Below are 19,917 nucleotides of genomic sequence, written 5' to 3' on the forward strand. Positions count from 1 at the left end.
ACTCCATTGATATTTCGTTGTTGTACATCACAATACAGAACAACTAAACAAACCCACAACAATAGACTCGAGACTTCTTCAAACTTGACTGATTTTCCTTTCAAAGATGAACAAAGTGTGTTCAGGTGACGAGGGTGTGAGTTCTGAGGTAGAATTATTATTGTTGTGTCACAGAATTGAACAATCCAGAACTGAATTCCTCCAGAGCGTCACCAAGGAAACACTTGGTTACTGCTTGCTTTCAAATAAAGTCTGTATCACCCTTAGGAAGCTTCTATGACATGAGGCATGTATCATTATTAAAATAATTTGGTCACGACAAGAAGTCATTTTAATAACTAGAGCTGTCTCCTGTAAACTTCTTAGCTCACAAACACATTATGCCCGGGAAGCTTGACAGGTTAAACTCCTTGATCCAACAAATCCACAATCTTTCATGTTCTTTCCACACTTTGAACCCTGCCGTGGGGGTTTATTCTTAATTATTTTCACTGACCCACCGCTGGAAATACTCAGTACTGAACCGACTTCATAGATTATAGATAACAAATATTTTTTAAAAAGAAACTAAAACAAGAAACTTTTTCCACTGAATTTAAAAAAATATGAAAAGTTGACAGCACAATAATATGAAAATATAGACTAAAACATGTAGTATTACTTGCCTTACTAGTATTTTTTAATTATTACTAGTTTAGTTTTGGCCTTTTAACTGTTAATCCAAATAATTGCAGTGAGGAACAAAATACAGTCAATTCTTTTTTAGCTGTTTATTAACTTTTGTTTCTATCCCACATTTATAATGCAATTCAATCACATATGTTTTCCAGTGTCTGAGATTCTCCACTGATGGCATGAACACATTTCTCCTGTATCTGCGTGAGATAATACATAAAATGAACACTAAGCAACCAAAATATATATATTTTTTTAATTTTTGTGTCATCCACAAGAGATACAACAATGTACAAAACATGTATTACAAGCATAGTGCACTTTGGGTAAAATTCTAATTTACAGTATCGACATCTTACATTGTATAAAAAGTGCCATGTGGCTGGAACATTGTAATCCGTTTGCAGGCCAACAGACATGTGACCAGATGAGAGGAAATGTCATTGAAAAACATAAAGTGCCACTGGGAGAGTACGTGTTGACATCCACATGCTCACTGTGTGTGCCACAAGCCCCCACATGTATTTAGGCTGTGTAGTTGCAGGCGTTATCCTCACTTACAGCTTCATCACTGCTGATGCTCTCTGTCTCCTTCTAGTCAGTAGCAGCCTCTTTTTGAGTGTCCTCTGCAAGAGCATCTGTCTCTTTAGTGGGGGTGTTTGGTGCATCTTGAATATCTGAATCAGTGTCTCGGATGTCTGTTTGTCCTGTGCAGTCACTTGCGTGATCAGCAGGTATTTGACTGGGCATGCTGGGGTCAGAATCAAACTCTGAGTCTTTTCCAGCCGTTGGATTCTGATACGTGTCGGTGGAGCTGCTGGAGTCTGAGATGTGTTCTTTAGCTGTGTCAAAGGACTCAGTTAAAATGCTGTCACTAAATGACTGACTTGCAGTGGTGTCTGTCTCAGAGCCCAACACATCCACATAAGGACTGTACGTATCAGGCAGACAAAGACCTTGATCTTTTTGCCCATTAGTAGCTTTAAGATTCATGTCTGCACGTCTGTCCCCTGAGTCTGCGTGGATTGTATGAGTTCTTGAACATGAGTTATCTTTAAATGTCTTGTCTTCAGGCAAAGAATCAAAGTTACAGTTTCTCTCAACCAAACCTTCCTTATATTCTGTATCAGCACCAAAGCTCTCCTTCCTTTTTTGTCCAGGCTCTGTGTCTACATCATCCACACTTTCCTCTGCTACAGCAGTGCTTTCCACACCAGCCAGAACTCTCTTCAAACTGTGGGCTCTGTCTCTGTAAACTTGGCATAAATGTGAATTAGGCATGTGGTTGCCATGGATCTCAGCCAATTTCATGTACACCACATACAGAGCCTCGGGGTTAGCTTGGTCCTCAAGAGCAGCTGCCAGAGCCAGCTGGAAGTAGCCCACTGCATCAAAAGCATCCTGCAAAGAGAACACAGAACAAAAAGCTAAATCTAAAAATTCTATATACAGTCATCACATTTGAAGGTTTGATTTAGTTTTTTTTACCACCTGCAATTAACAGAACACCAGTCAAAAGTAATGATAATATTTTATTACAGTTTGAGCCTCTAGATATTACTACATTACTAACGTGAACATATTTCATGTGGTCTCTTTGCTAAAGTGATAGATTCAGTTCAACTCTGGTACCTTCAGTTTGTGCAGAGTAAGATTTCCCAGCCTGCAGTAAACTTTAGTGTAGTAGCGTGCCTCCGTGGCGTGTTGCAGCACGGGGGGGCACAGAGACAGAGTTTTTAGGTAGTAGTTTTCTGCCATCTCGTACTGCTGCAGGCTGTAGTAAACTGTAGCCAGCCGGTGGTAGGCTGTCCTCTCATTTGTAAGCACTCCTGATGGAGAGAAAAAAAGTTGTCAAAGTAGGCACATCATGGCCAGTGCACCTGAACTCACATAATCACTATGAGTGCTATGATAACAAGTGTCAGGCTACATTCTGTTTTGTACCTGTTTTGTTGGCTATCTCAACAGCCAGTGTCGCATACTGTAGAGCCTCTTCCTGCTCTCCTTGGTTCATCAACAGTTCTGTCAGTTTGCTTAATAAACGGAACTCTGATTGAATGTCTTTGATGCTCCGTGCAAATGGCAAACTGCCATCCTGAATACAAATATTAACCATTTTGTTAAGCTCAGTAGTGGGAAGAAAACATTTTAAGCATTTATTAGAAACAAAGCCTGTTTCTAATAAACTAAGCCTACCGCAAGAAGATACTGGCACAAAGCACAAAGTTTAGAATTTTTCCACCCACTTACCCTATAAAAAGGCAGTGAAGCCACCCGGTTCCTGTGGCCTTTAAAATAGACATCTCCTGCTTCCTCATAGATGCTCATAGCAAAGTGAGGGTCATTCATCCTCAGGGCTGTCTTCACTGCTGCCTGTCAATATAGTTATCTTTGTTAATCAATTCTGACAGTATATTTCATAAGTTGATTTAAAAGTTGACACAATATCATATACACTGTACACCCTCTGCATAACAAGCGATCGGTCAACAATGTGTTTTCAGTCAGAGGCTTTTGCAGCTCCTTTGCAACAAAGAATTGTACAAGTGATCATTCCTGTCAACAGTAATAACTCTTCACCATGACTGTCTTATGATTACTAATGATGAATGACTGATAACAATTACTGATTCTTTAGGCTGCTAAATAATTTCCCTTTAGGGAATAATAAAGTATCATTTGATAACATCCAATTCCCTATTGCCCATTTGTAATGTTTGTGACTGTCGAGGTAATGGTGCATTTCATTAAAAAGAAAAACTTCAAGTGAAACTCTGGAAACTTAATATAATCAGCTTCTTAGAATGGAACATGCTGCAGTAGCTCTGGACATTTTGTATCTTTCTTTGAGTTTTTCTAATATACTCGTGTATTTTTTAGTTAAAACACTGACTTTTGCAACTTTTTTCTATTCTGGTTTGGATGGTGTACAGTAGGAGTGATTTCTTTGGGTCTTCTTTACATGTGGAATAAAGCATATTGATGCCAGTGGGAGAGTTGTTTGCAAGTAGGAGCAGCTGATTGAGCTTTCCAATGCCCAAGTAATGACTGTAATAAGGTGCACTCAGATGCTGCTCAGGAACAACGTGGAGAGAAAGGATGAGGAAGTTTAAAGCATTTATTCCCTCAATCTTCATGGGAAAAGTAAGATTACTGGCTGTGGGATTAGCAAGCCTGGAGTCCTGATAAGGACACAGCAGAATTATCAGGACTATATTATTATTTGTTACACAAAGACAAGCTCCATGAATGATTTTGACAACTCTAATTCAACTTTCAGGCTCAGATAAAGTACATCAGACAAGGATTGCAGTAAGAGAGGTAATGTTAAAGATGAAGGTATTGTAGTGCTTGTTAACAACATATGATGTAATCCTGGAAATGTCATTGAGAAGAATCTCTACACCCTGGATGTTGAACTGCTGGACTGTTGAACTAAACTGAATTACCCCAGAGCCTCGTGCACTCTCTAACCTACGAGGAGCACTGCTGCTGGCAAGGTCACTGTTTTTGCTGCTCAGGAATGTGGAGCACAGACATTCTCTGCATGCCAGTTTTATGAAAGACCAAATGGTGGAACAAGAATATGAAAAAAAAGAATAATTTGATATCCTCCTTCCTCCTCACCTGCAAGTACATGTCAGCCAGCTCGTCCTCCTGGATAAGGTAATAGATGCGTCCCACCTGTAGCCAGGTCTCTGACTCTTCCTCTCTCTTGCCCAGATCAATAGAGATCCTAAGGCTCTGCTTGGTGTAGTCAAGAGACTTACGCGAGGATCTGCACCATGTGATGCAAAAAAAAAAAAAAAGCAATTATGAATAAAACATATATTTTTAGAAAGAGAGTCTAATGAGCGACAAGGTGCAAAGGAATCACTTTTCAGTGTTGAGTGAGAGGTAGAGGCTGCTGAGGATTTCCAGATATTCTCCCTCCAGTCTCTTGTCTTTAAGCTCTCTTGACACTGACACACAGTGCTCATAGTAGACAATGCTCTGACCATAAAGCAGCATGTCAGAATACAGCCTACTCAGCACCTTGACCACTACCATCTGACCTGTGAGAAGAGCAGAACAAAAGCAACCTGTTGGTCCTAAAACAAGATACATTCAATTTTAGATGTGAGCAGAACCTGGCATTTAACCTGAACAGAAGATGGTAATGTAGACAGATTGAAAGCCACAACAATTCATGCTTGACTTTATGTTACGTTCAGTTACAATAAATCTATCTCCAACATTGTTAGTGGTTGAACTTATACTTACTGTGCAAGTTTCTGGCATGTAGTGCAATTAGAAGTCCCATTTCATAACATGTCCTGATATCATGACTCCTCCCCCTGTCCTTGTAGCTCCGCCCAAGCCAAAGGTAGGTTTGAACATGCTCTTCATCTGTCGGGCTCTCCCAGAGCTCCAGAAAAAGGCACAGGGATCTAGTCAAGACAAAATAATTACAAAGTACATGAATACTAATTTGGTAACTATAGGTTTTCACACAGAACTCCTCCACATAAGCTTTATGAAAGAAAAAAAAAGAGACAAATATCTGACCTGACCAAGAAGCGCTCTGCCATTGAAGAAGCTCCCACATCCAGTGCCAGGCAGCCCAGGTTAGCCAATGCCAGAGCCTGATTCCTCTGGTTTCCACTCTCTCTGGAAATTACCAGAGCTGAATGGAAATGCCAGCCTGCTTCTTGGACACGACCCTGATGTCTCAGACACAAAGCCAAGAGATTATGGATCACACCCCGCTGTGTGGGACTGTCTGTGCTCTGCAGAGAGATTTACACAGATACCCATTAAATAAACCCATCTGGAAAAGAAAAACCGCTATACAAAAGTAATGCCTTTCACTCTTTGTTCATTATTATTGTTTGCACCTGCAGTGATGTTAGCAATGGTTGTAGGATACACTGGGCCTTCTCAGCCTGGCCTGTCAACACCAACAGCCATCCAAGCAGCACAGAAGCCTCAAAGCCATCCTCCTCATTCATGTGCCCTCCTGACTCCACAGCTTTTTGAGCACAGCGCACTGCCTCATCAAGTGCACCGTATTGCTGGTAAACTGAGGCCAAACCCAAACACAGGTCCCTCTGAGTCTTAATGTCATCCCCCTGTTCAGCTATAGCCAAGGCTTGCTGCAAGTAAACCACAATCTGAGCATGGAGTAGGGAAGTTCCTTCCTTCCAGCAAGGGTTCAGACGAACAGAGTTTTTGATAAACAGCTCAATCCTCTGGAAGGCATCGTGGAGTGAGTGGTCTCGTCTAGAGTCCAGGCTCAGAGAGGCAAGTGCTAAGTAAGGCATGTATTTACGATGATAGAGCCAGCTCAATAGCCAGTTGAGGTCCAAAGGTGCTATAGCCCCCCCGTCGACTGCAGAGAAAGACACTGAGAGGAACTGGAGTCGCTCGACAAAGGGAAGAGCGTCATCAGTCTTCCTGAGATGAAGGAAGAGACTGGAGATGAGGTAACAGACGCGAGACTCTAAATGTTTGTCCCCCATCACCACTGATCTCCTTAGGAGCAGCGTCAGCAGCTCAAATTCATCTGTGGATGTGAAAGTGTGACAGGGAAGACAGAGCAGCAGGGCACTGGCCTTCTCCAGAGTCTGGGGCAGTTTGTCGGCCATACGCTGTTTCAGGTAGACGGCAGTGAGATGAGTGAAGAGAGCCACGAGGAGCGGAGTGTCTGAGAAACTGTCAACGCAAACGCTCAAAGCCTCCTCAAAGTATACACGTGCCTGAGGACAGGAGACAAGAGACAAAGCACATAAAAACACCTCACCAAGTGCAATTACTCTATTGGTTTTACTGTATAAAGCAGTGTTTGTTTAAAGTATCTTAACCTTTGTTTTTATTCTTATCTATGGCACATACCTGGGAGAACTTCATCTTCCTGGCACAAAGTCTGCCCAGCAGAAAGCATGCACGTCGATGTGCCCAGTGCATACCCATTCTCTTAGCACACTCTCTGACACACTCGAGGTGTCCTGACAGCTCGTCCTCAGTCTTACCGATGAAAGTCACCCACAAGAAGGAATACTGCAAGTCGTACAAAGGAAGGAAGTCCTCCTGGTAAGACACAAAAAACAAAAAAATGGTATTTATGTAATAACTAGTCGAGACAGGGTGCAGGCTGCCAGTCCATCACTGGACCAACACAGAGACAATCAACCATGCACGCTTACACTCACTCCGACACTCATGTTTTTGGACTGTGGGAGTAACCCAAAGCACACGGGTGCGCACGTGGGGGAACGTGCAAACTCCATACAGAAAGATCCCAGCAAAGTTTTAGACCAGTTATCTGCTTGCTGTTAGAAAGTAGAGCTAACCACAACACCACGGAGCTGCTGTATAAGTGTCCCCGTTATTTTTTTGTTCTGTACAAAACGAATTCTAATTCTAATTCTGAATCCTGGCACATGAAGCACACAAAAATTTGAGAGATGTGTTGCCACCCACATCTAATGTGTTCGGTATCAACATGCTTGGTAAAGTCAGACAAAGGTTTGTGGATGAGATCTGTTCTTTGAATAATGATGACAGGGATAACTTCTCTAAGAATTTTGTATAAGAAAAATAATCATTAATCAGAGGTCCAAATATTGAAATTCAACAATATCTCATTCAAAAAGAACAACCTTTGCTACAGTGCCTTTTGTGCCTGTTAAAAAAACTAGTGAATGAATAAACTAATTCCACTGACCTGGAAGTGTTCATGGTTGAGCAGAGTCAGTGTCGGGTCACTGAGCTCAGACTCCTCCCCGTCCCAGCTGTTCTCTTCCAAGAAGAGCGGTGGATCCTCCTGGAATTCGTCCAGTTCCCTGAATGTGTCCTCCAGAGTGAAGGATAAGCGCTCTCCCTCTTGTGGCAGAGGATTGTGAGAGTGGTAGAAGGACACACGAGGAGAGGAGTGAGAGACAGAGGTGCGAGGAGAGGACTGGTATGGTGGAGTCCCTCCACTTCTCTCTGACATGACACTCTGACGGGCACCTGTAAGAACCTTATGATCTGTGAAGTAAATAGATGAAACTATATTAGTGCATGATAGATAAGTGGCTTAAAATCTAATTTCTACAACTGTTAGAATACAACATTCTCTTACAGAACATTACCATGTTTTGGCCGATTTCGGATGTACATGAAATCAGTCTCATCCAGCCTGTCTGGAAACACACAAGGTAAATCAATTTAAGCCTAGTTTACCAGATGGGAGTAGAGATGGAAACTATTTTCCCTGAATGAATCACAAACACTATTTTGGAAAACAAACATGACCTACATCTCAGTTATACCTCTTCGGTATGACCTCTCCCTTTTCTCTAACTGACAAAAAAGAGCAATATCTTTCGATCAGCCCAGTCATTTCTTTACCTAGCCTGTACACAGAGCTGATGTCAGAAGAGAAGAGTTTTTCCAGCAGGCTGCTGTCACTTGGCTCAGAGCTACATGGGTTAACCTGAGCCAGGCTGGCCTTCTCCTCCTCAGTGAGAAAGACCAATTGTCCGTCTCTGTGAGAAAGAAACAATGGCAGCATTATAATTTCAGCCATCTCGCCGTCTTATTACCCGCTCCACATTATCCAGACTGCAGACACATTAAATGGGATTTCATAAAAGAAAATCGCAAGAGTATAAACAAGATGTTACATATGTGGGCGTGACTGAGATAAAGTGTTTTAAAGATTAGGTGGTGCACATTGTAATGGGCCAGTTGAGGCTTGGATGATGTAACTAAATAAAAAAGGGAACTTCTTACAGGGGCATGGTGTTCTGAGACTTGACGTGAGCCTTGTGTACAAAGCCAGTGCGTCCTGTGGAAGTGTGTCTTCCTATGAAAACACCCAAGCCTCGGAGCAGCAGACCCTGAATCTCAACAATGTCCCCTTGGCTCAGTTGGAGCTCATCTGGGCCTGATGGACTGTAGTCAACAACTGCCACACACGAGCCTGTCACTGAGGGATTAGATGAGGAAAACAAAACAGGGGCATTAGAGATGAGGAGTTATAGGTACTTTGTTGTATAATTATAAGATTGACATTTACAGTGGTCATGATGTGTGTTCCATCTTTATAATACGTGTTTTACATATGAACAGTTAGATTATATTCAGAATAGTTTTACCGATAGGATGTTCAAACAGTTCCTTTTCTACTGGCGAGCATCCAGCATGGCCTGGATACTTCCTCAGGAACCACCTGACCAAACAGGAAGGACACTTTAACCAAACTTGCTGACTACTGTTTAAAACATCCACTACCTGTTAGTACTATTCTGTTCATTCAGCCAAAAGTTTCAACAAGATAATGTGATAATCATGCCAAAGCATGCAGTGTAACATCAATGGAGTGATTACTGAGGTGGATCATATAAGGAGCTTTTATAGTAACTCACTGATAGAAGGGGTAGGGCAGCGGCTGCATGCCGTTGACTGGCACCAGGCCATGGTTCCCCATGGAGAGCATGGTGCCCTCCCACATGTTGTCCTGCCCCGTGTCCCTCACCATCAGTAGGTCGTTCTTTTTGAAGGACAGCTGTTCATCTTCTTCCTCATCGTGCTCACCAGTTAACATTGCTTTTGCAAAGAAGGATCCTGAATTGAGACAGACATCAACAAGAAAAGTATAACTGTATAATTCGAAATGCACAAATAGTTTGCAGTCAGTGTTTTTGGTTTTTATAAAAGTCACAGTTTTAGGATTAGCACAGCTGCCTTAGTGTAGTTACTGTGAGCTCATTCAGTCACTGGCAAATGGTGGATGATGGATGTTTTATATCCACCACCCCGCCCTGTTAAGTTAATGTAATTTTCATCATTATTTGCCAGCACTGCATTCCTATTATATGTTCCCTGAAGTATTTTGTCTGGGGAAAAGTAGTGATATCTGCATATACCAGGAAGGAGGAATCAATGTGCATTCATGGAGAAAGTTATGGAATTGTTCGATTCAGCTAAATACTGACTCATTTTTTTTATGAAGTGAAGATTCCTGTTTATCCTAATGAGGATTACCGGAAGGTAGGAGCCTATTCTAGCAGTCACAGGGCAATAGGCAGGGTATACCATAGACAGGTCGCCAGTCTATCAGGAGACCAACATAGAACAACCATGTACACTTATGCGGAGCAATGGTTCATTGCAAATGAACCATTGCTCCAAGCAACCAAGCAGCACCTGAAGGAAACACAGGCAGAAACAAGCTCCACTCAAATGACCTCATGCAATGAAACTAGGAAGCTTCTTGGCGGGTGGAGACAGTCCTAACCACTAACTTCACTACTGTGCTGCCCCTAAATGTATGGGTGGCAGTCTCTTTATTAAAGGTCTCTCTGTGTTAATTGGGTTCTGTAAGAAATTAATTAAAAATAGTGGGGTCAAACAGCAACTGTTGTCAGTTAATACATAGTTAGATTCAATATTCCTTTGAGCGTTAATCCTTTAAATATCTTTAGATTTTTATGAAAATGAAAATAATCTCTCATTTTAATTTTTGAATCTTGAGAACTGTAGATTTTAGACAGAAAAAGAGTCATGAGTGAAGCACAGTCTTATCTACCAAAACATTTCAATCTAGGACTTCCTGACTGTATTTGATTTTTGAAAAACCATTTAAGTACCACTTTTCATTCTCCTGTTATCATTTTGTGTCTTGTGTTGAACGTATTTAGAAAACATTTATGTTACATTTTAATGTAATGAATCTGCAATGCCACTAACCCTCTTGTAGTAGCAGTCCCAAGTAGAGAGTAGCCAGATGTTCCTCGTCCACCTTGACATTGATCTCCAAGTCACTTAGCAGCTCTGGGTCCAACCAGATCGATTGATCGCACAGGAAGTTCTCCAAGCAACGAGACACATAGCCTGAGACACAGCAAACTCCGACTGAGATAATACTAATACATAATATACTAATATTATTTTTACTATTACCAATAGTAAACCAAATATATTACTGTGATGGCAAGAGAGTAGAACACAGAAACTCCAGTGTCATCCAGAAGGACTCTACATTAATCCTACCTAATGAAAGGTAAGTTGAAAACTTCCAGATCTCCTCCACAGTCTTGAATGTGAGCAAAAAGCTATCCCTCTCAGCATGGACAGAGACCAGACGTGCAGACAAATCCTGGAGGAGCAAAATCTCAGGTTACATTTCATTTAAAACGTATTTCACTTCAGCCTCGACCACATAAAATTATATGGTGTAAAAACTATACAATTATACAACTAAGGCAGGCAGTCAGTGTGATTTCTGATCCAATTCATTTGAACAGTCTTGTCAAAATTCTCTAAACTTTTCAGATGGCTTCTGTGCTCTGAAGCTGCATTAAAAGAGCCATGAATTACATTTGTAGATATTTAGTTCTAATTTGTACTACTGTAATACTTCAGATAACGCACATTTGTCTCAAACACTCATATCTTATGTTTGTAATGACTTTAAAAGATTTAAAAGTGCAGTAAAGTGTGCGTAACATCTACATTCTAAGGTCTCACTTTAAAGAGTTGGGTGACATCTTTGCTGTTGCTCTCCACCACTCGGAGTCGCGTGCGCAGCGCCTCCTGCAGGGCCCGGTCAGGATGCTCACTGGAGCGCCTCCGCCCAGTGAACAACAGTACAATTTCTATGTAACAGACAAGCACGGTGTGATCAATAATCATCTTCTTAGATTATATCTTATGCTGGGATAAGTGTAAAAAAAAAAAAAAAGAAAAAATAAATAAATCAAAGAGCAAATAAGATAAAACCTCTTCAAACAACCTTTTTGTATATTCAGCGTAAATAATTTGTTGTCTTTCTCAGCTCTTAGTTTCTAAATAAAAAGGAAAAATACAATCAAACTGTGATGATGAGTTTTGTTCTCGACAAGCAAGACAGAGAAAACTCCCAAGAGTTTATTGAAGATGTTCTATGAGAGCTTTTATTTCAGAGAGATGCTTTGTGAGCACAAATGAGTCTCTGGGGGAATAACAAAGCTATTAGGCCTCTAACTTGACTCTCAATGCGGCCATTTAAATCCATTTCAGAGGAAGAACTTGGGGAACTTGATGGATGAAGCTAAATTGCTGATTGAGTAAAACATTAGTAGATGGCGGAATGTGCCTCATCAATATGCATGAAAATAGTAGCGATGGGAAATGCCTGTGATGCTTGTGTATAAGGTATTGCTAGTTTGCTAGGTGAAGGCATTGTGAACTGTACCTGAGGAGAATTTTTCTCCCAGTGAGACAGTACTTCCTCTAAGGAAGGCCTCTTTCTTCTTCCAGTAGCTGTCATGCTCCACCACTCCCTCACCAGATTCCCCTACTGGGCCGTCCTCCTCCTCACCTGCTCATGAAAGAGGGAGCAAAGTCAGGGAAAAAAAATTGCAGGACCTTTTGTGGTTCAAGGGCAAAAGGACAGCACAAGGTATAAAACCTAATCCATTGTTGGTTAAACAGCATACTGCAGTCATAATTTTGCAGTGTGTTGTATGTGGAAACAGTTTTAACAAAAATGTTATCACTGGTTTTAACTGGGTTTCAGTCACAATGTAAGTCCGACACAGGCTTGAAAAGCAACAAGCAACTTCCTGTGAAGTGTCAAACTGGCATCGACTAATGTGTAGAAAGAATGTTGTCCTCAGTCCTAAGAGACGAAGGTGTTTTACTGAAGCATTGTCATGTTATTGACTGAGAGTAACCCAGAAGGGAAAACATTTGTGAAAACTGGGTGTCAAAGTCGCGCCCAATGGTTAAAAGCATTGCGCATAATCTCACCATTCATCCCTCTTCTTGCCCCTTAAGACTTAGTCATGTTTTCAAGGACAACTCTTGAGAATGATGTTTGCTGATCTGAGTCGCAAATGCCCTCCAAGCACCTTCAGGGTGCTATGGGTCTTATTTGAGAGCATGAACAAACAACCTGTTTGGTTGTTTTGATTGAAGGACTTGCTGATATATTATTCATACATCATTTGCCCTTTGCAATTGCAATCATTTATCAAAGACAGCATTATCCGTTACTTTTAACTATTTCTCACAGCACTTACACAGCATTTTATCACTTTCAAAACATATAAACATGATTGATGCACATATGATAGCTGGCTACAGTATATATTTTTTTATAATAACGTGGTGACGGGCTTCCCCTGGTTTGTTCCATTGTGCAGGGAGGATATCCCAAACACTTCCTCAGGTTGTGGCCAGAGGGAAAGCAGTACTGCTCTGTCTCACATGAAACTCATGAGTTGTTGCACTCCAAACTAATACAGGCCTTTATTATAATCAATAGAATGGTTCAGACTATCCAGCTGTATCTGCTACATGACTACTGTACCTTGAGTCATTATGTCATTTCCTGAAAAGTGTTCATTTGTTCCCCCAAAAGTATATGGTGGTTCCCTCCAAAGAGCATCCAGCTCAGCGGGAGAGATGTCTGTAAAAAAGAGACAAAGGTCAAAAGAGGTCCTCAACACTAGAAAAAGAAAGAAAATAAATTAAATTCCTTCAAATCTGTCTAAGTCTGTAAATCAATAAACTAACAATAAGACCTTTAGAGATTTTTGCTCACATTTAAATATCAAACCAATGAGTCATAAAAAACTAGTTGAACATATGGGGAAACATGCATATCTGTTTTCTTAATGCCACCACTCCTACATGTGTACACTGAACACGAAGCTACAGCCAGCAGCCACTTAGCTAAGCTTATCTTGAGAGAATGAAAAGGAAATATTAACCCTGGCACAGTCCAAATTATACAACATCTGCTTTTCAGCACCTCTAAAGCTCATTAATGTGTTATGGAGAGGTTAGCAAGCATTTGCCATCTAATGCTATTGCATGTTATTTATAAAGGTTTTCATTGGTGACTCAAGATGTCTTGGGCTCAAGCCGCCCTTTTAGTACTTGTTGTCAATCTAGCTGTTCCGAGTTTTTAACTAAGCCAAACTAATTGTCTCCCGGCTGTAGCTTTACTGCACATACGTCTTCTCATCACAGCAAGAAAGCATATAGGGGTATTTCTCAAAAAAGCTATCAGTTTAAAGGAAACATGTTTCTGGACAGGGAGAGTGTTAAAATGAAAGGGGGGGACTGATTCAGCCATTTATTCTGGAAACGACAAGTTTGAGCTGTTGGTTAGTTTGAGGAGTCATCAGGGGATACAGCGGCACTGAACACACGCGGGTCTGGTACACACATACACAGCTGCACTGACAGAAGAACCTTCAGCAGCCCTGTGTCTGACTCCTCAGAGCACACTTTCATGTCAGTATGGTCACACCATAAGACAGACAGAAATAACTTAACTACATACGAACAAAAAACTAAAATCATTTCAAGTAGAATGTCTTTTCTTTTGTTTTTAACATGCTTTGTCAGTACAAAAAAACACAATAGAGGAATTATTATCCTGATGCAAAGCATTCACAACAAGACAATGGGGAGCAAGACAATATGCAACATGACATTATGCCAAAGAGGACAACAGGCTATTCTTTCCATCAGAGCACAGTTAGCACCAACAGGACTGCTTGAGTCAACACAAGCAGAGTCATGCTGCTACACTGCAGGATCACACCATGCTCTTTTTACCTTCTTGGCTAAGTGTGTTACCCATGTTGTATATTGACCTATGTTCCTGCCTATCTGAAAGCAGCAGTCCGACTCATGACAGTAGAGCACAGAGAGCAGGCTGGGACCGACCTGTGAAGGAGGAGAGGCAGACTTTGATGAGCGGTCGACAACAGGAGGAGTTGAGGAGTGGTCTGCAGCAACAAGACGCCATCTGGCCCAAGAGTCGGCAGCTCCCAGAGATCAATGCCATCCCATCAGTTTCCCTCAGCCTCTTTAACAGCAACTCACTCTCTTCCTCTATGTTGCACAACCTCTGGTTCCCTTCCTATTTCTGTAGTCCCTTTCCTGCCCTGCTAACTCTATCTTTCTACCACTTTGTGTTAGCAGGATAAGTCTCCACTGTCCCCCTGTAAGCCTTATCTCTTCTTTTTCTCTATCTGCTTGGGTCTGCTTCTCTTTGTAATATTTCTGTCTCCATCTTCCCCCTCCCACAAGTCTCTCTCCCTCTGCTCCGTAGCTGCCCAGCCAGTCAGTGAATGCACAAAGCACTCTCTGCAATTGGTATGAGTGTGTGGGGGGGCAGGCCTCAGTGAGAGTTTCCCTATGTGTCTTCTGTTTGTGTGTGCCAGTGAAAACTATGCACAGAATGTGTGTCACAAAGACAATGTGAGTGCCTTTTGTGTGTGTTGCTGGGATAATGTATTGCTGACCTGCTGTAAGGCAATGCCACAGAGAGACAGACTACAAGGTCACAGCAAAGTGGGGGTGAGAGTTGCCTGGTGGCACACAGGTTCAGAGATTGCATAGAGAGGAAGCTAACACAGGTTCTGACTGTTCTCAATTGTGAAGTAGACATTAAAGAAAGTAAGCGTTTGCTGCAAAAAGTGCTGCCATGTGAACTTCAAAATTATTGACCTCATGTGACCCATTACCATCTGAGAAGGAAATAGCCAATAATACAATAATGACTTCATTCAGGGTAGAGATTTTGTAAAATTATCTTTGGGACTTATTTTGAAAAAGTGCATAAATATGATGATGTTCTCTTTCATGAATTGTGCAAGTGTAGATGGGGGCCTCTTGTTTTAAGGTGGTAATTGCAAAACGGTTCATGTCACATTGAGAGTGGGGTGGTTTTCTTCATTCGTATATTTCGGAATCTGACTTAAATATTGATATAGCTGCCGACTGACAAACAAATCTTTCCATTCATTTAAAGCTCCAATACATGATGTTTTCATGACGCCAGAAATAAAAACACATTTGGTTAGCTCTGCCATATCTGACTTTAAAATGCATGTGCATGTTAATCCGGCTGAAGTTGTGTAAACTCAAACCTCTCAAAGCTGGACAAACAGTCTCAGGTGTTTGGAGACTGAATTACTCCTGCATGTATACGCTTAGTCAGACCTAAATGGGCCCAAGCGCTTTGCCCATGCTCAGAAGATCTCACATGTCCCAACTTTTTGCATCTTTTTGTTTATTGGGACAAGGACAGTGGTCAAATAACAGTAAATGGCCAAATAACCACGGCTCAACTCAACTGTGTTTGTGGAAATCTACACTATACCTTTCACTTAAACATCTAACAATTTTCCTGGCTTGAGTTGATTCAGATGTCAAAAATTTCAGTGCGCCGCTCCTCATTAACTCTTAGCTTTTCAATCAGAATTCTTTCTTATAATCCAAACTGAGAGTGATGTGATATGTGACATGTGCCATCTACTGCAGGTAACACAATTTCACAAATATACTACAAATATTAAAAGATCTAAGGCATCTCCCTTTGACATTTTACGGTATTGTTGGTCTCCCTTTGGACTTGGGGCAAATATCATTTTAGCTAATTAAGCTAACACTAGATCGGTTGTCTGATGAGTCAAAAAAGAGAGTAACCAAATGCAGGACACAAAAGCAGACACATTGAAAGCCCACTAATCCACAATTTTGATGACTAATCTGGGGGCATTCATGGGAGTATTCCATAAAGGCAGCCACCAAAAGGCAAGTCAAAAATCAGTCAGAAAATTTCACAGTACAGGCAAAATTCCAACAATGGGACACAAATCTGGAACTAAAGCTAAATCATGCAGGGCTCCATGATGCAGTGGAGGTGATTATAGATGGCTGGCAAAATCCAAACCCACTTCTAATGCTGTGATTGTATTTATGGCTTATTAATGTACATTGCATTAGACTCTGAAAAGTCATGATGTCATCAAACTGTGTATCTGAAAACCGGCAATGTAGCTGTTCTGGCGGTCAATGAAAACGCATCTTGCTGTTCACAGAAACTGACAAAGAATAACGACAAGAAGACTAACTAAATTCATTTTGTGAAGAGCGAAATAGAAGTGCAGCACTGCAATGAAGGTCAATGTCCATAGTCCAAAGCTAGAAGCTGCCAAAGCAGAACAGATTTATTTCTGCTTCACTCAGACTTTACTGCTTATTATACCAATCGACAGTTCAGTTTCTTATGATTCCAACTTGTAAAAATGATATTCTATTTTTATGAGTTAAGCAAAAACTACTACCATCAATGAACAAATTTGAACTTATTTGTTTGTTCTTAGATCCACATCTTTAGGCCTCAATCTGTACAAATGGATTTATCACTTTCATTAGTTTCTGTCTGGAATATGAATACACACATCTTTCCGAGTTCACAGTCTGAATTTGCAGCTTCTCACCATTAATGAGCAACAACACCAGATTTAAACAGAGACCAAACATTTTTGAGGGATTGATTGTTCTCAAGGAAATGTTACAAACTCAAAAGAAGTTGAAGTTGCCTGGTGTACTTCACATTCTGTACATGTGTACAGCTGTTACTGCACGTAATTTCCAATCATTGAAAACAAATGCAGAAAGTTTCTTCCTCTACATTAGCATACTGGAGACCAGGAGGCTAAAAATCCTGTCTGACATCAGTCCCTTAATCTTGTTTATGTGACAGCTGAATGGTCATTGCTGAATCTTTGAATGTGTATCTTGTGAGGCGGAAAGCTGTAAACAGGCAGAAGGCGTGTCGGGGCATATCCTGACACTCTTCCGACTCCTATGCTTGCTTCTTGTAGTGAAACAGATGTCTAATCTAATAAACACAGACTTCTCAAGGCCGATATGTTAGTCACATGTGCAGGCCTTTGTTTGCAACAAAAAGCTTCACAAGCGCCAGTAGCTCTCTGCAGTAACAAAAAAAATCTTAAACGTACAGAACCTGTCAATAAAACAATGCAACCCTTCATCTAATGATGCTCCGCAAGTTTCGATATCCTCTTTCCAGAACACCTGAGGATCTAACTATTGTTTCCTGGCAGCTGCACAGTTTAAACCCTTCCTCTTCTGGAGAATGGCAAACTGAAGCACAACTTTTTCTACAGTCTCTGACAAACAATGCATACGATTGCAGACTTGTGAAGTTATGAGCACACGGAGTACTGCCTTTAATGATGGGCTTGTCGGGTCTAATGACCACACACCATAGACAACCTGATAGTCTCCACATAGTCTGAAGCCACATAGAAAGCCTGGGCTACAATTGTGACACTCAGCAGTCCATGACAATAGCAATCAACCTAATTGGAAACATATGGCGTCAGCACTAGCCGCAATGTTTAAATGCTGTTGTTTGAATGTGTCCGAACATGTGTGCACAACATGGGTTGGTGGATTTAGAATATGTGGAACAGCAGTAAGCAGAGAGTAACATGAGATGAGAGTTACGGGCTCCAAGTTTAGATTAGCCCCCTATTTGCTCACTCACATGCCTGTGTGTCTGAGATAGAACTCCCTGCAGGGAGATTCCCAGACTGCAACACAGCATAATCCGTTACTCTGAAGCAAACATTTCTGCATTAAAGCTGAGATTTTATACAGCTTTATAGAGATCTGCTTTATCTTCTTGACCTGACATTCTTTCATCGTGGACTGTGTAAGACTGGTCTTTAGGAGACTTTGGAAACTTTTACAAATAATCAATACACTGGTGAAAAGAACAGGCAACTAAAATCACTGATTGACAAATCACAGCTTATTTTGCACATACTGTGGATTCACGGCAGCTTTGTGGCAAAGTACAAAGTATAGCTGTGTTGGCTGAGGCGAAGCAAGTTTTAGAAAACTCTTACAGAAAAGGAAACTCTTACCTCTGTGTTACTGCCAGTTTTCCTTTCTCAATTCATTCCTCTGGTGCTCAGGTCAATGTCTCTGTACCTCTGTGTCTCTCCAAGTGTATGCGTCCTTTTCACCATATAACTGGTGATCTGCATGTCATGGCAGCTGCCAAAACTGCTGTCATTTTCTGCTGTCAAAAGCACAGAAGAGCAAAAAGGGAAAGAGTGACTAAGTCAGTGAGAGTTTGTTGGACCGTGTGCTTCAGGGACTATCAAAAACAGCATGTCACTGACTGAGGAAGTTTTTGGCTGTAACTCCTCCCATCATTTTTTTGGGCCGATAGTACAGCCTCCCTTCTCTTCTTCACCTCCCCCTTGCACTCGTGCACACATGCATACACTACGCCGCTCTGTCAAAATCTGGACACCTGTGAGCCAACAGTACTCAACCAGTGAAAGGTCATATTATAAATACAGTTGAACTTTTTACAGCTACAACACACTGGCATATTTCCATTTAGAGAAGCTAAAACACAATAACATACAACCTATTTCCTCGTTCTCCAACACCAGTCGCACCAGCCTGGTTTGACACACCCTGAATGATGACAGATTAGAGACACAATCAGCTGGTATGTGCAAATGAGTACATGCTTGGAAAGCCGCTCGTCTTCATTCCAAAGGTGAAAGACATTTGCACATTCCTGTCCAGCAGCTAACACATGATAAAGTTCCACTCATATACCAGTGTGCATGACAGTGCAAAAAAGTGAGGTGGGCTATAACAGTTGGAAACCCCCCCCCCATCATTTACAGTTTGAGTTACGTACATCCCCATCTGGGTGAGGGGAGGTTATAAGCCAGAAGGGAACTTCTGATTTGGGTTCTTTTATAATTTTTTGTTCAGTTTTTGCTGCTTCATGACAACAAATCTCCAGCCTTCAGTGCACCATGATAAGAATCACCCTGAATATCAGCCCTGTTCTGCACATGTGATCACGCAATTGGCTATGCAAGGCTGCAGGACACGGACCATTTATTCTGCCCTGTTTGCAAACGTGTGTGTGTGTCTGTGTTGTAGAGAAACAGAAAGAAATGCAATGTGGGTGGACGGTGGATTGAATAGCAGCAGATTACTAATAGGAATGGGTGGAGACTGCAGTGTAGCATTGCAGGGTGGAACTTGTGCATGTGTGTGTTCTTCCCCTGGCCATGCTTGTGAACAAAGGGCACGGATTGTGAGCCTTAGTGAAGAATGCATGTTTTTCTGATCAGGTCCACTGATAGTGGACACATGGCCTCTGTGTGACTGACAAACAAGAGACACATTACCTCTGACAGAAAAACACTGAGAAACCGATTTAGTCAAAACAATGTAGCAATACATAAGTAGTGCAGCAATAACATGATCATGTCTGTGTCATGTGTTCAGCAGCCTCATACAAAGCATTATTTGTGCTGATTGTGGCTGTTTTATGCCTCCTGACACAATCAAGGAGACAGTTTACCACGAGCAGGAACAGAGCAACACAACAGTGTGCAGGTTTATTCCAGCAAGGAC

At 41.4% G+C, this 19,917-nt stretch overlaps 1 protein-coding gene across 2 annotated transcripts; it reads right to left on the minus strand.

Moving 5' to 3' along the window:
- Positions 1 to 792: 792 nt before the first annotated feature.
- Positions 793 to 18,646, minus strand: sh3tc2 (SH3 domain and tetratricopeptide repeats 2). 2 transcript variants are annotated; one of them, XM_072396054.1, is made up of 22 exons: positions 14,368 to 14,901; positions 12,998 to 13,096; positions 11,879 to 12,004; positions 11,173 to 11,300; positions 10,696 to 10,801; positions 10,393 to 10,536; positions 9,069 to 9,267; positions 8,799 to 8,872; positions 8,434 to 8,629; positions 8,050 to 8,186; positions 7,791 to 7,841; positions 7,382 to 7,686; positions 6,550 to 6,744; positions 5,553 to 6,413; positions 5,224 to 5,444; positions 4,939 to 5,105; positions 4,553 to 4,730; positions 4,303 to 4,453; positions 2,926 to 3,048; positions 2,620 to 2,770; positions 2,308 to 2,504; positions 793 to 2,076 (listed from the first exon to the last, which is right to left on the minus strand). In XM_072396054.1, the coding sequence occupies exons 1-22, from the start codon at positions 14,486 to 14,488 to the stop codon at positions 1,270 to 1,272; spliced, it is 4,737 nt and encodes a 1,578-aa protein (XP_072252155.1). In that variant the 5' UTR covers positions 14,489 to 14,901; the 3' UTR covers positions 793 to 1,269. The 2 variants fall into 2 exon arrangements, with proteins under 2 accessions (XP_072252155.1, XP_072252156.1); XM_072396055.1 differs by lacking the exon at positions 14,368 to 14,901 and adding an exon at positions 18,390 to 18,646 and having other exon boundaries at positions 794 to 2,076.
- Positions 18,647 to 19,917: the final 1,271 nt, after the last annotated feature.

The sequence above is a fragment of the Leuresthes tenuis genome, unplaced genomic scaffold (genome assembly GCF_036924035.1).
Source record: "Leuresthes tenuis unplaced genomic scaffold, fLeuTen1.0.hap1 SCAF_11, whole genome shotgun sequence".
In the NCBI taxonomy this organism is placed as follows: Eukaryota; Metazoa; Chordata; class Actinopteri; order Atheriniformes; family Atherinopsidae; genus Leuresthes; species Leuresthes tenuis.

Excerpts from the sequence above, each read along its gene's own strand:
- sh3tc2 (XM_072396054.1), bottom strand. The coding sequence starts at position 14,488 with ATGGCATTGATCTCTGGGAGCTGCCGACTCTTGGGCCAGATGGCGTCT. Across the intron at positions 8,187-8,433 it reads TCTCAGAACACCATGCCCCT|AGACGGACAATTGGTCTTTC; the intron begins GTAAGAAGTTCC and ends TCTTTCTCACAG. Across the intron at positions 3,049-4,302 it reads TGGCTGACATGTACTTGCAG|GCAGCAGTGAAGACAGCCCT; the intron begins GTGAGGAGGAAG and ends CTATATTGACAG.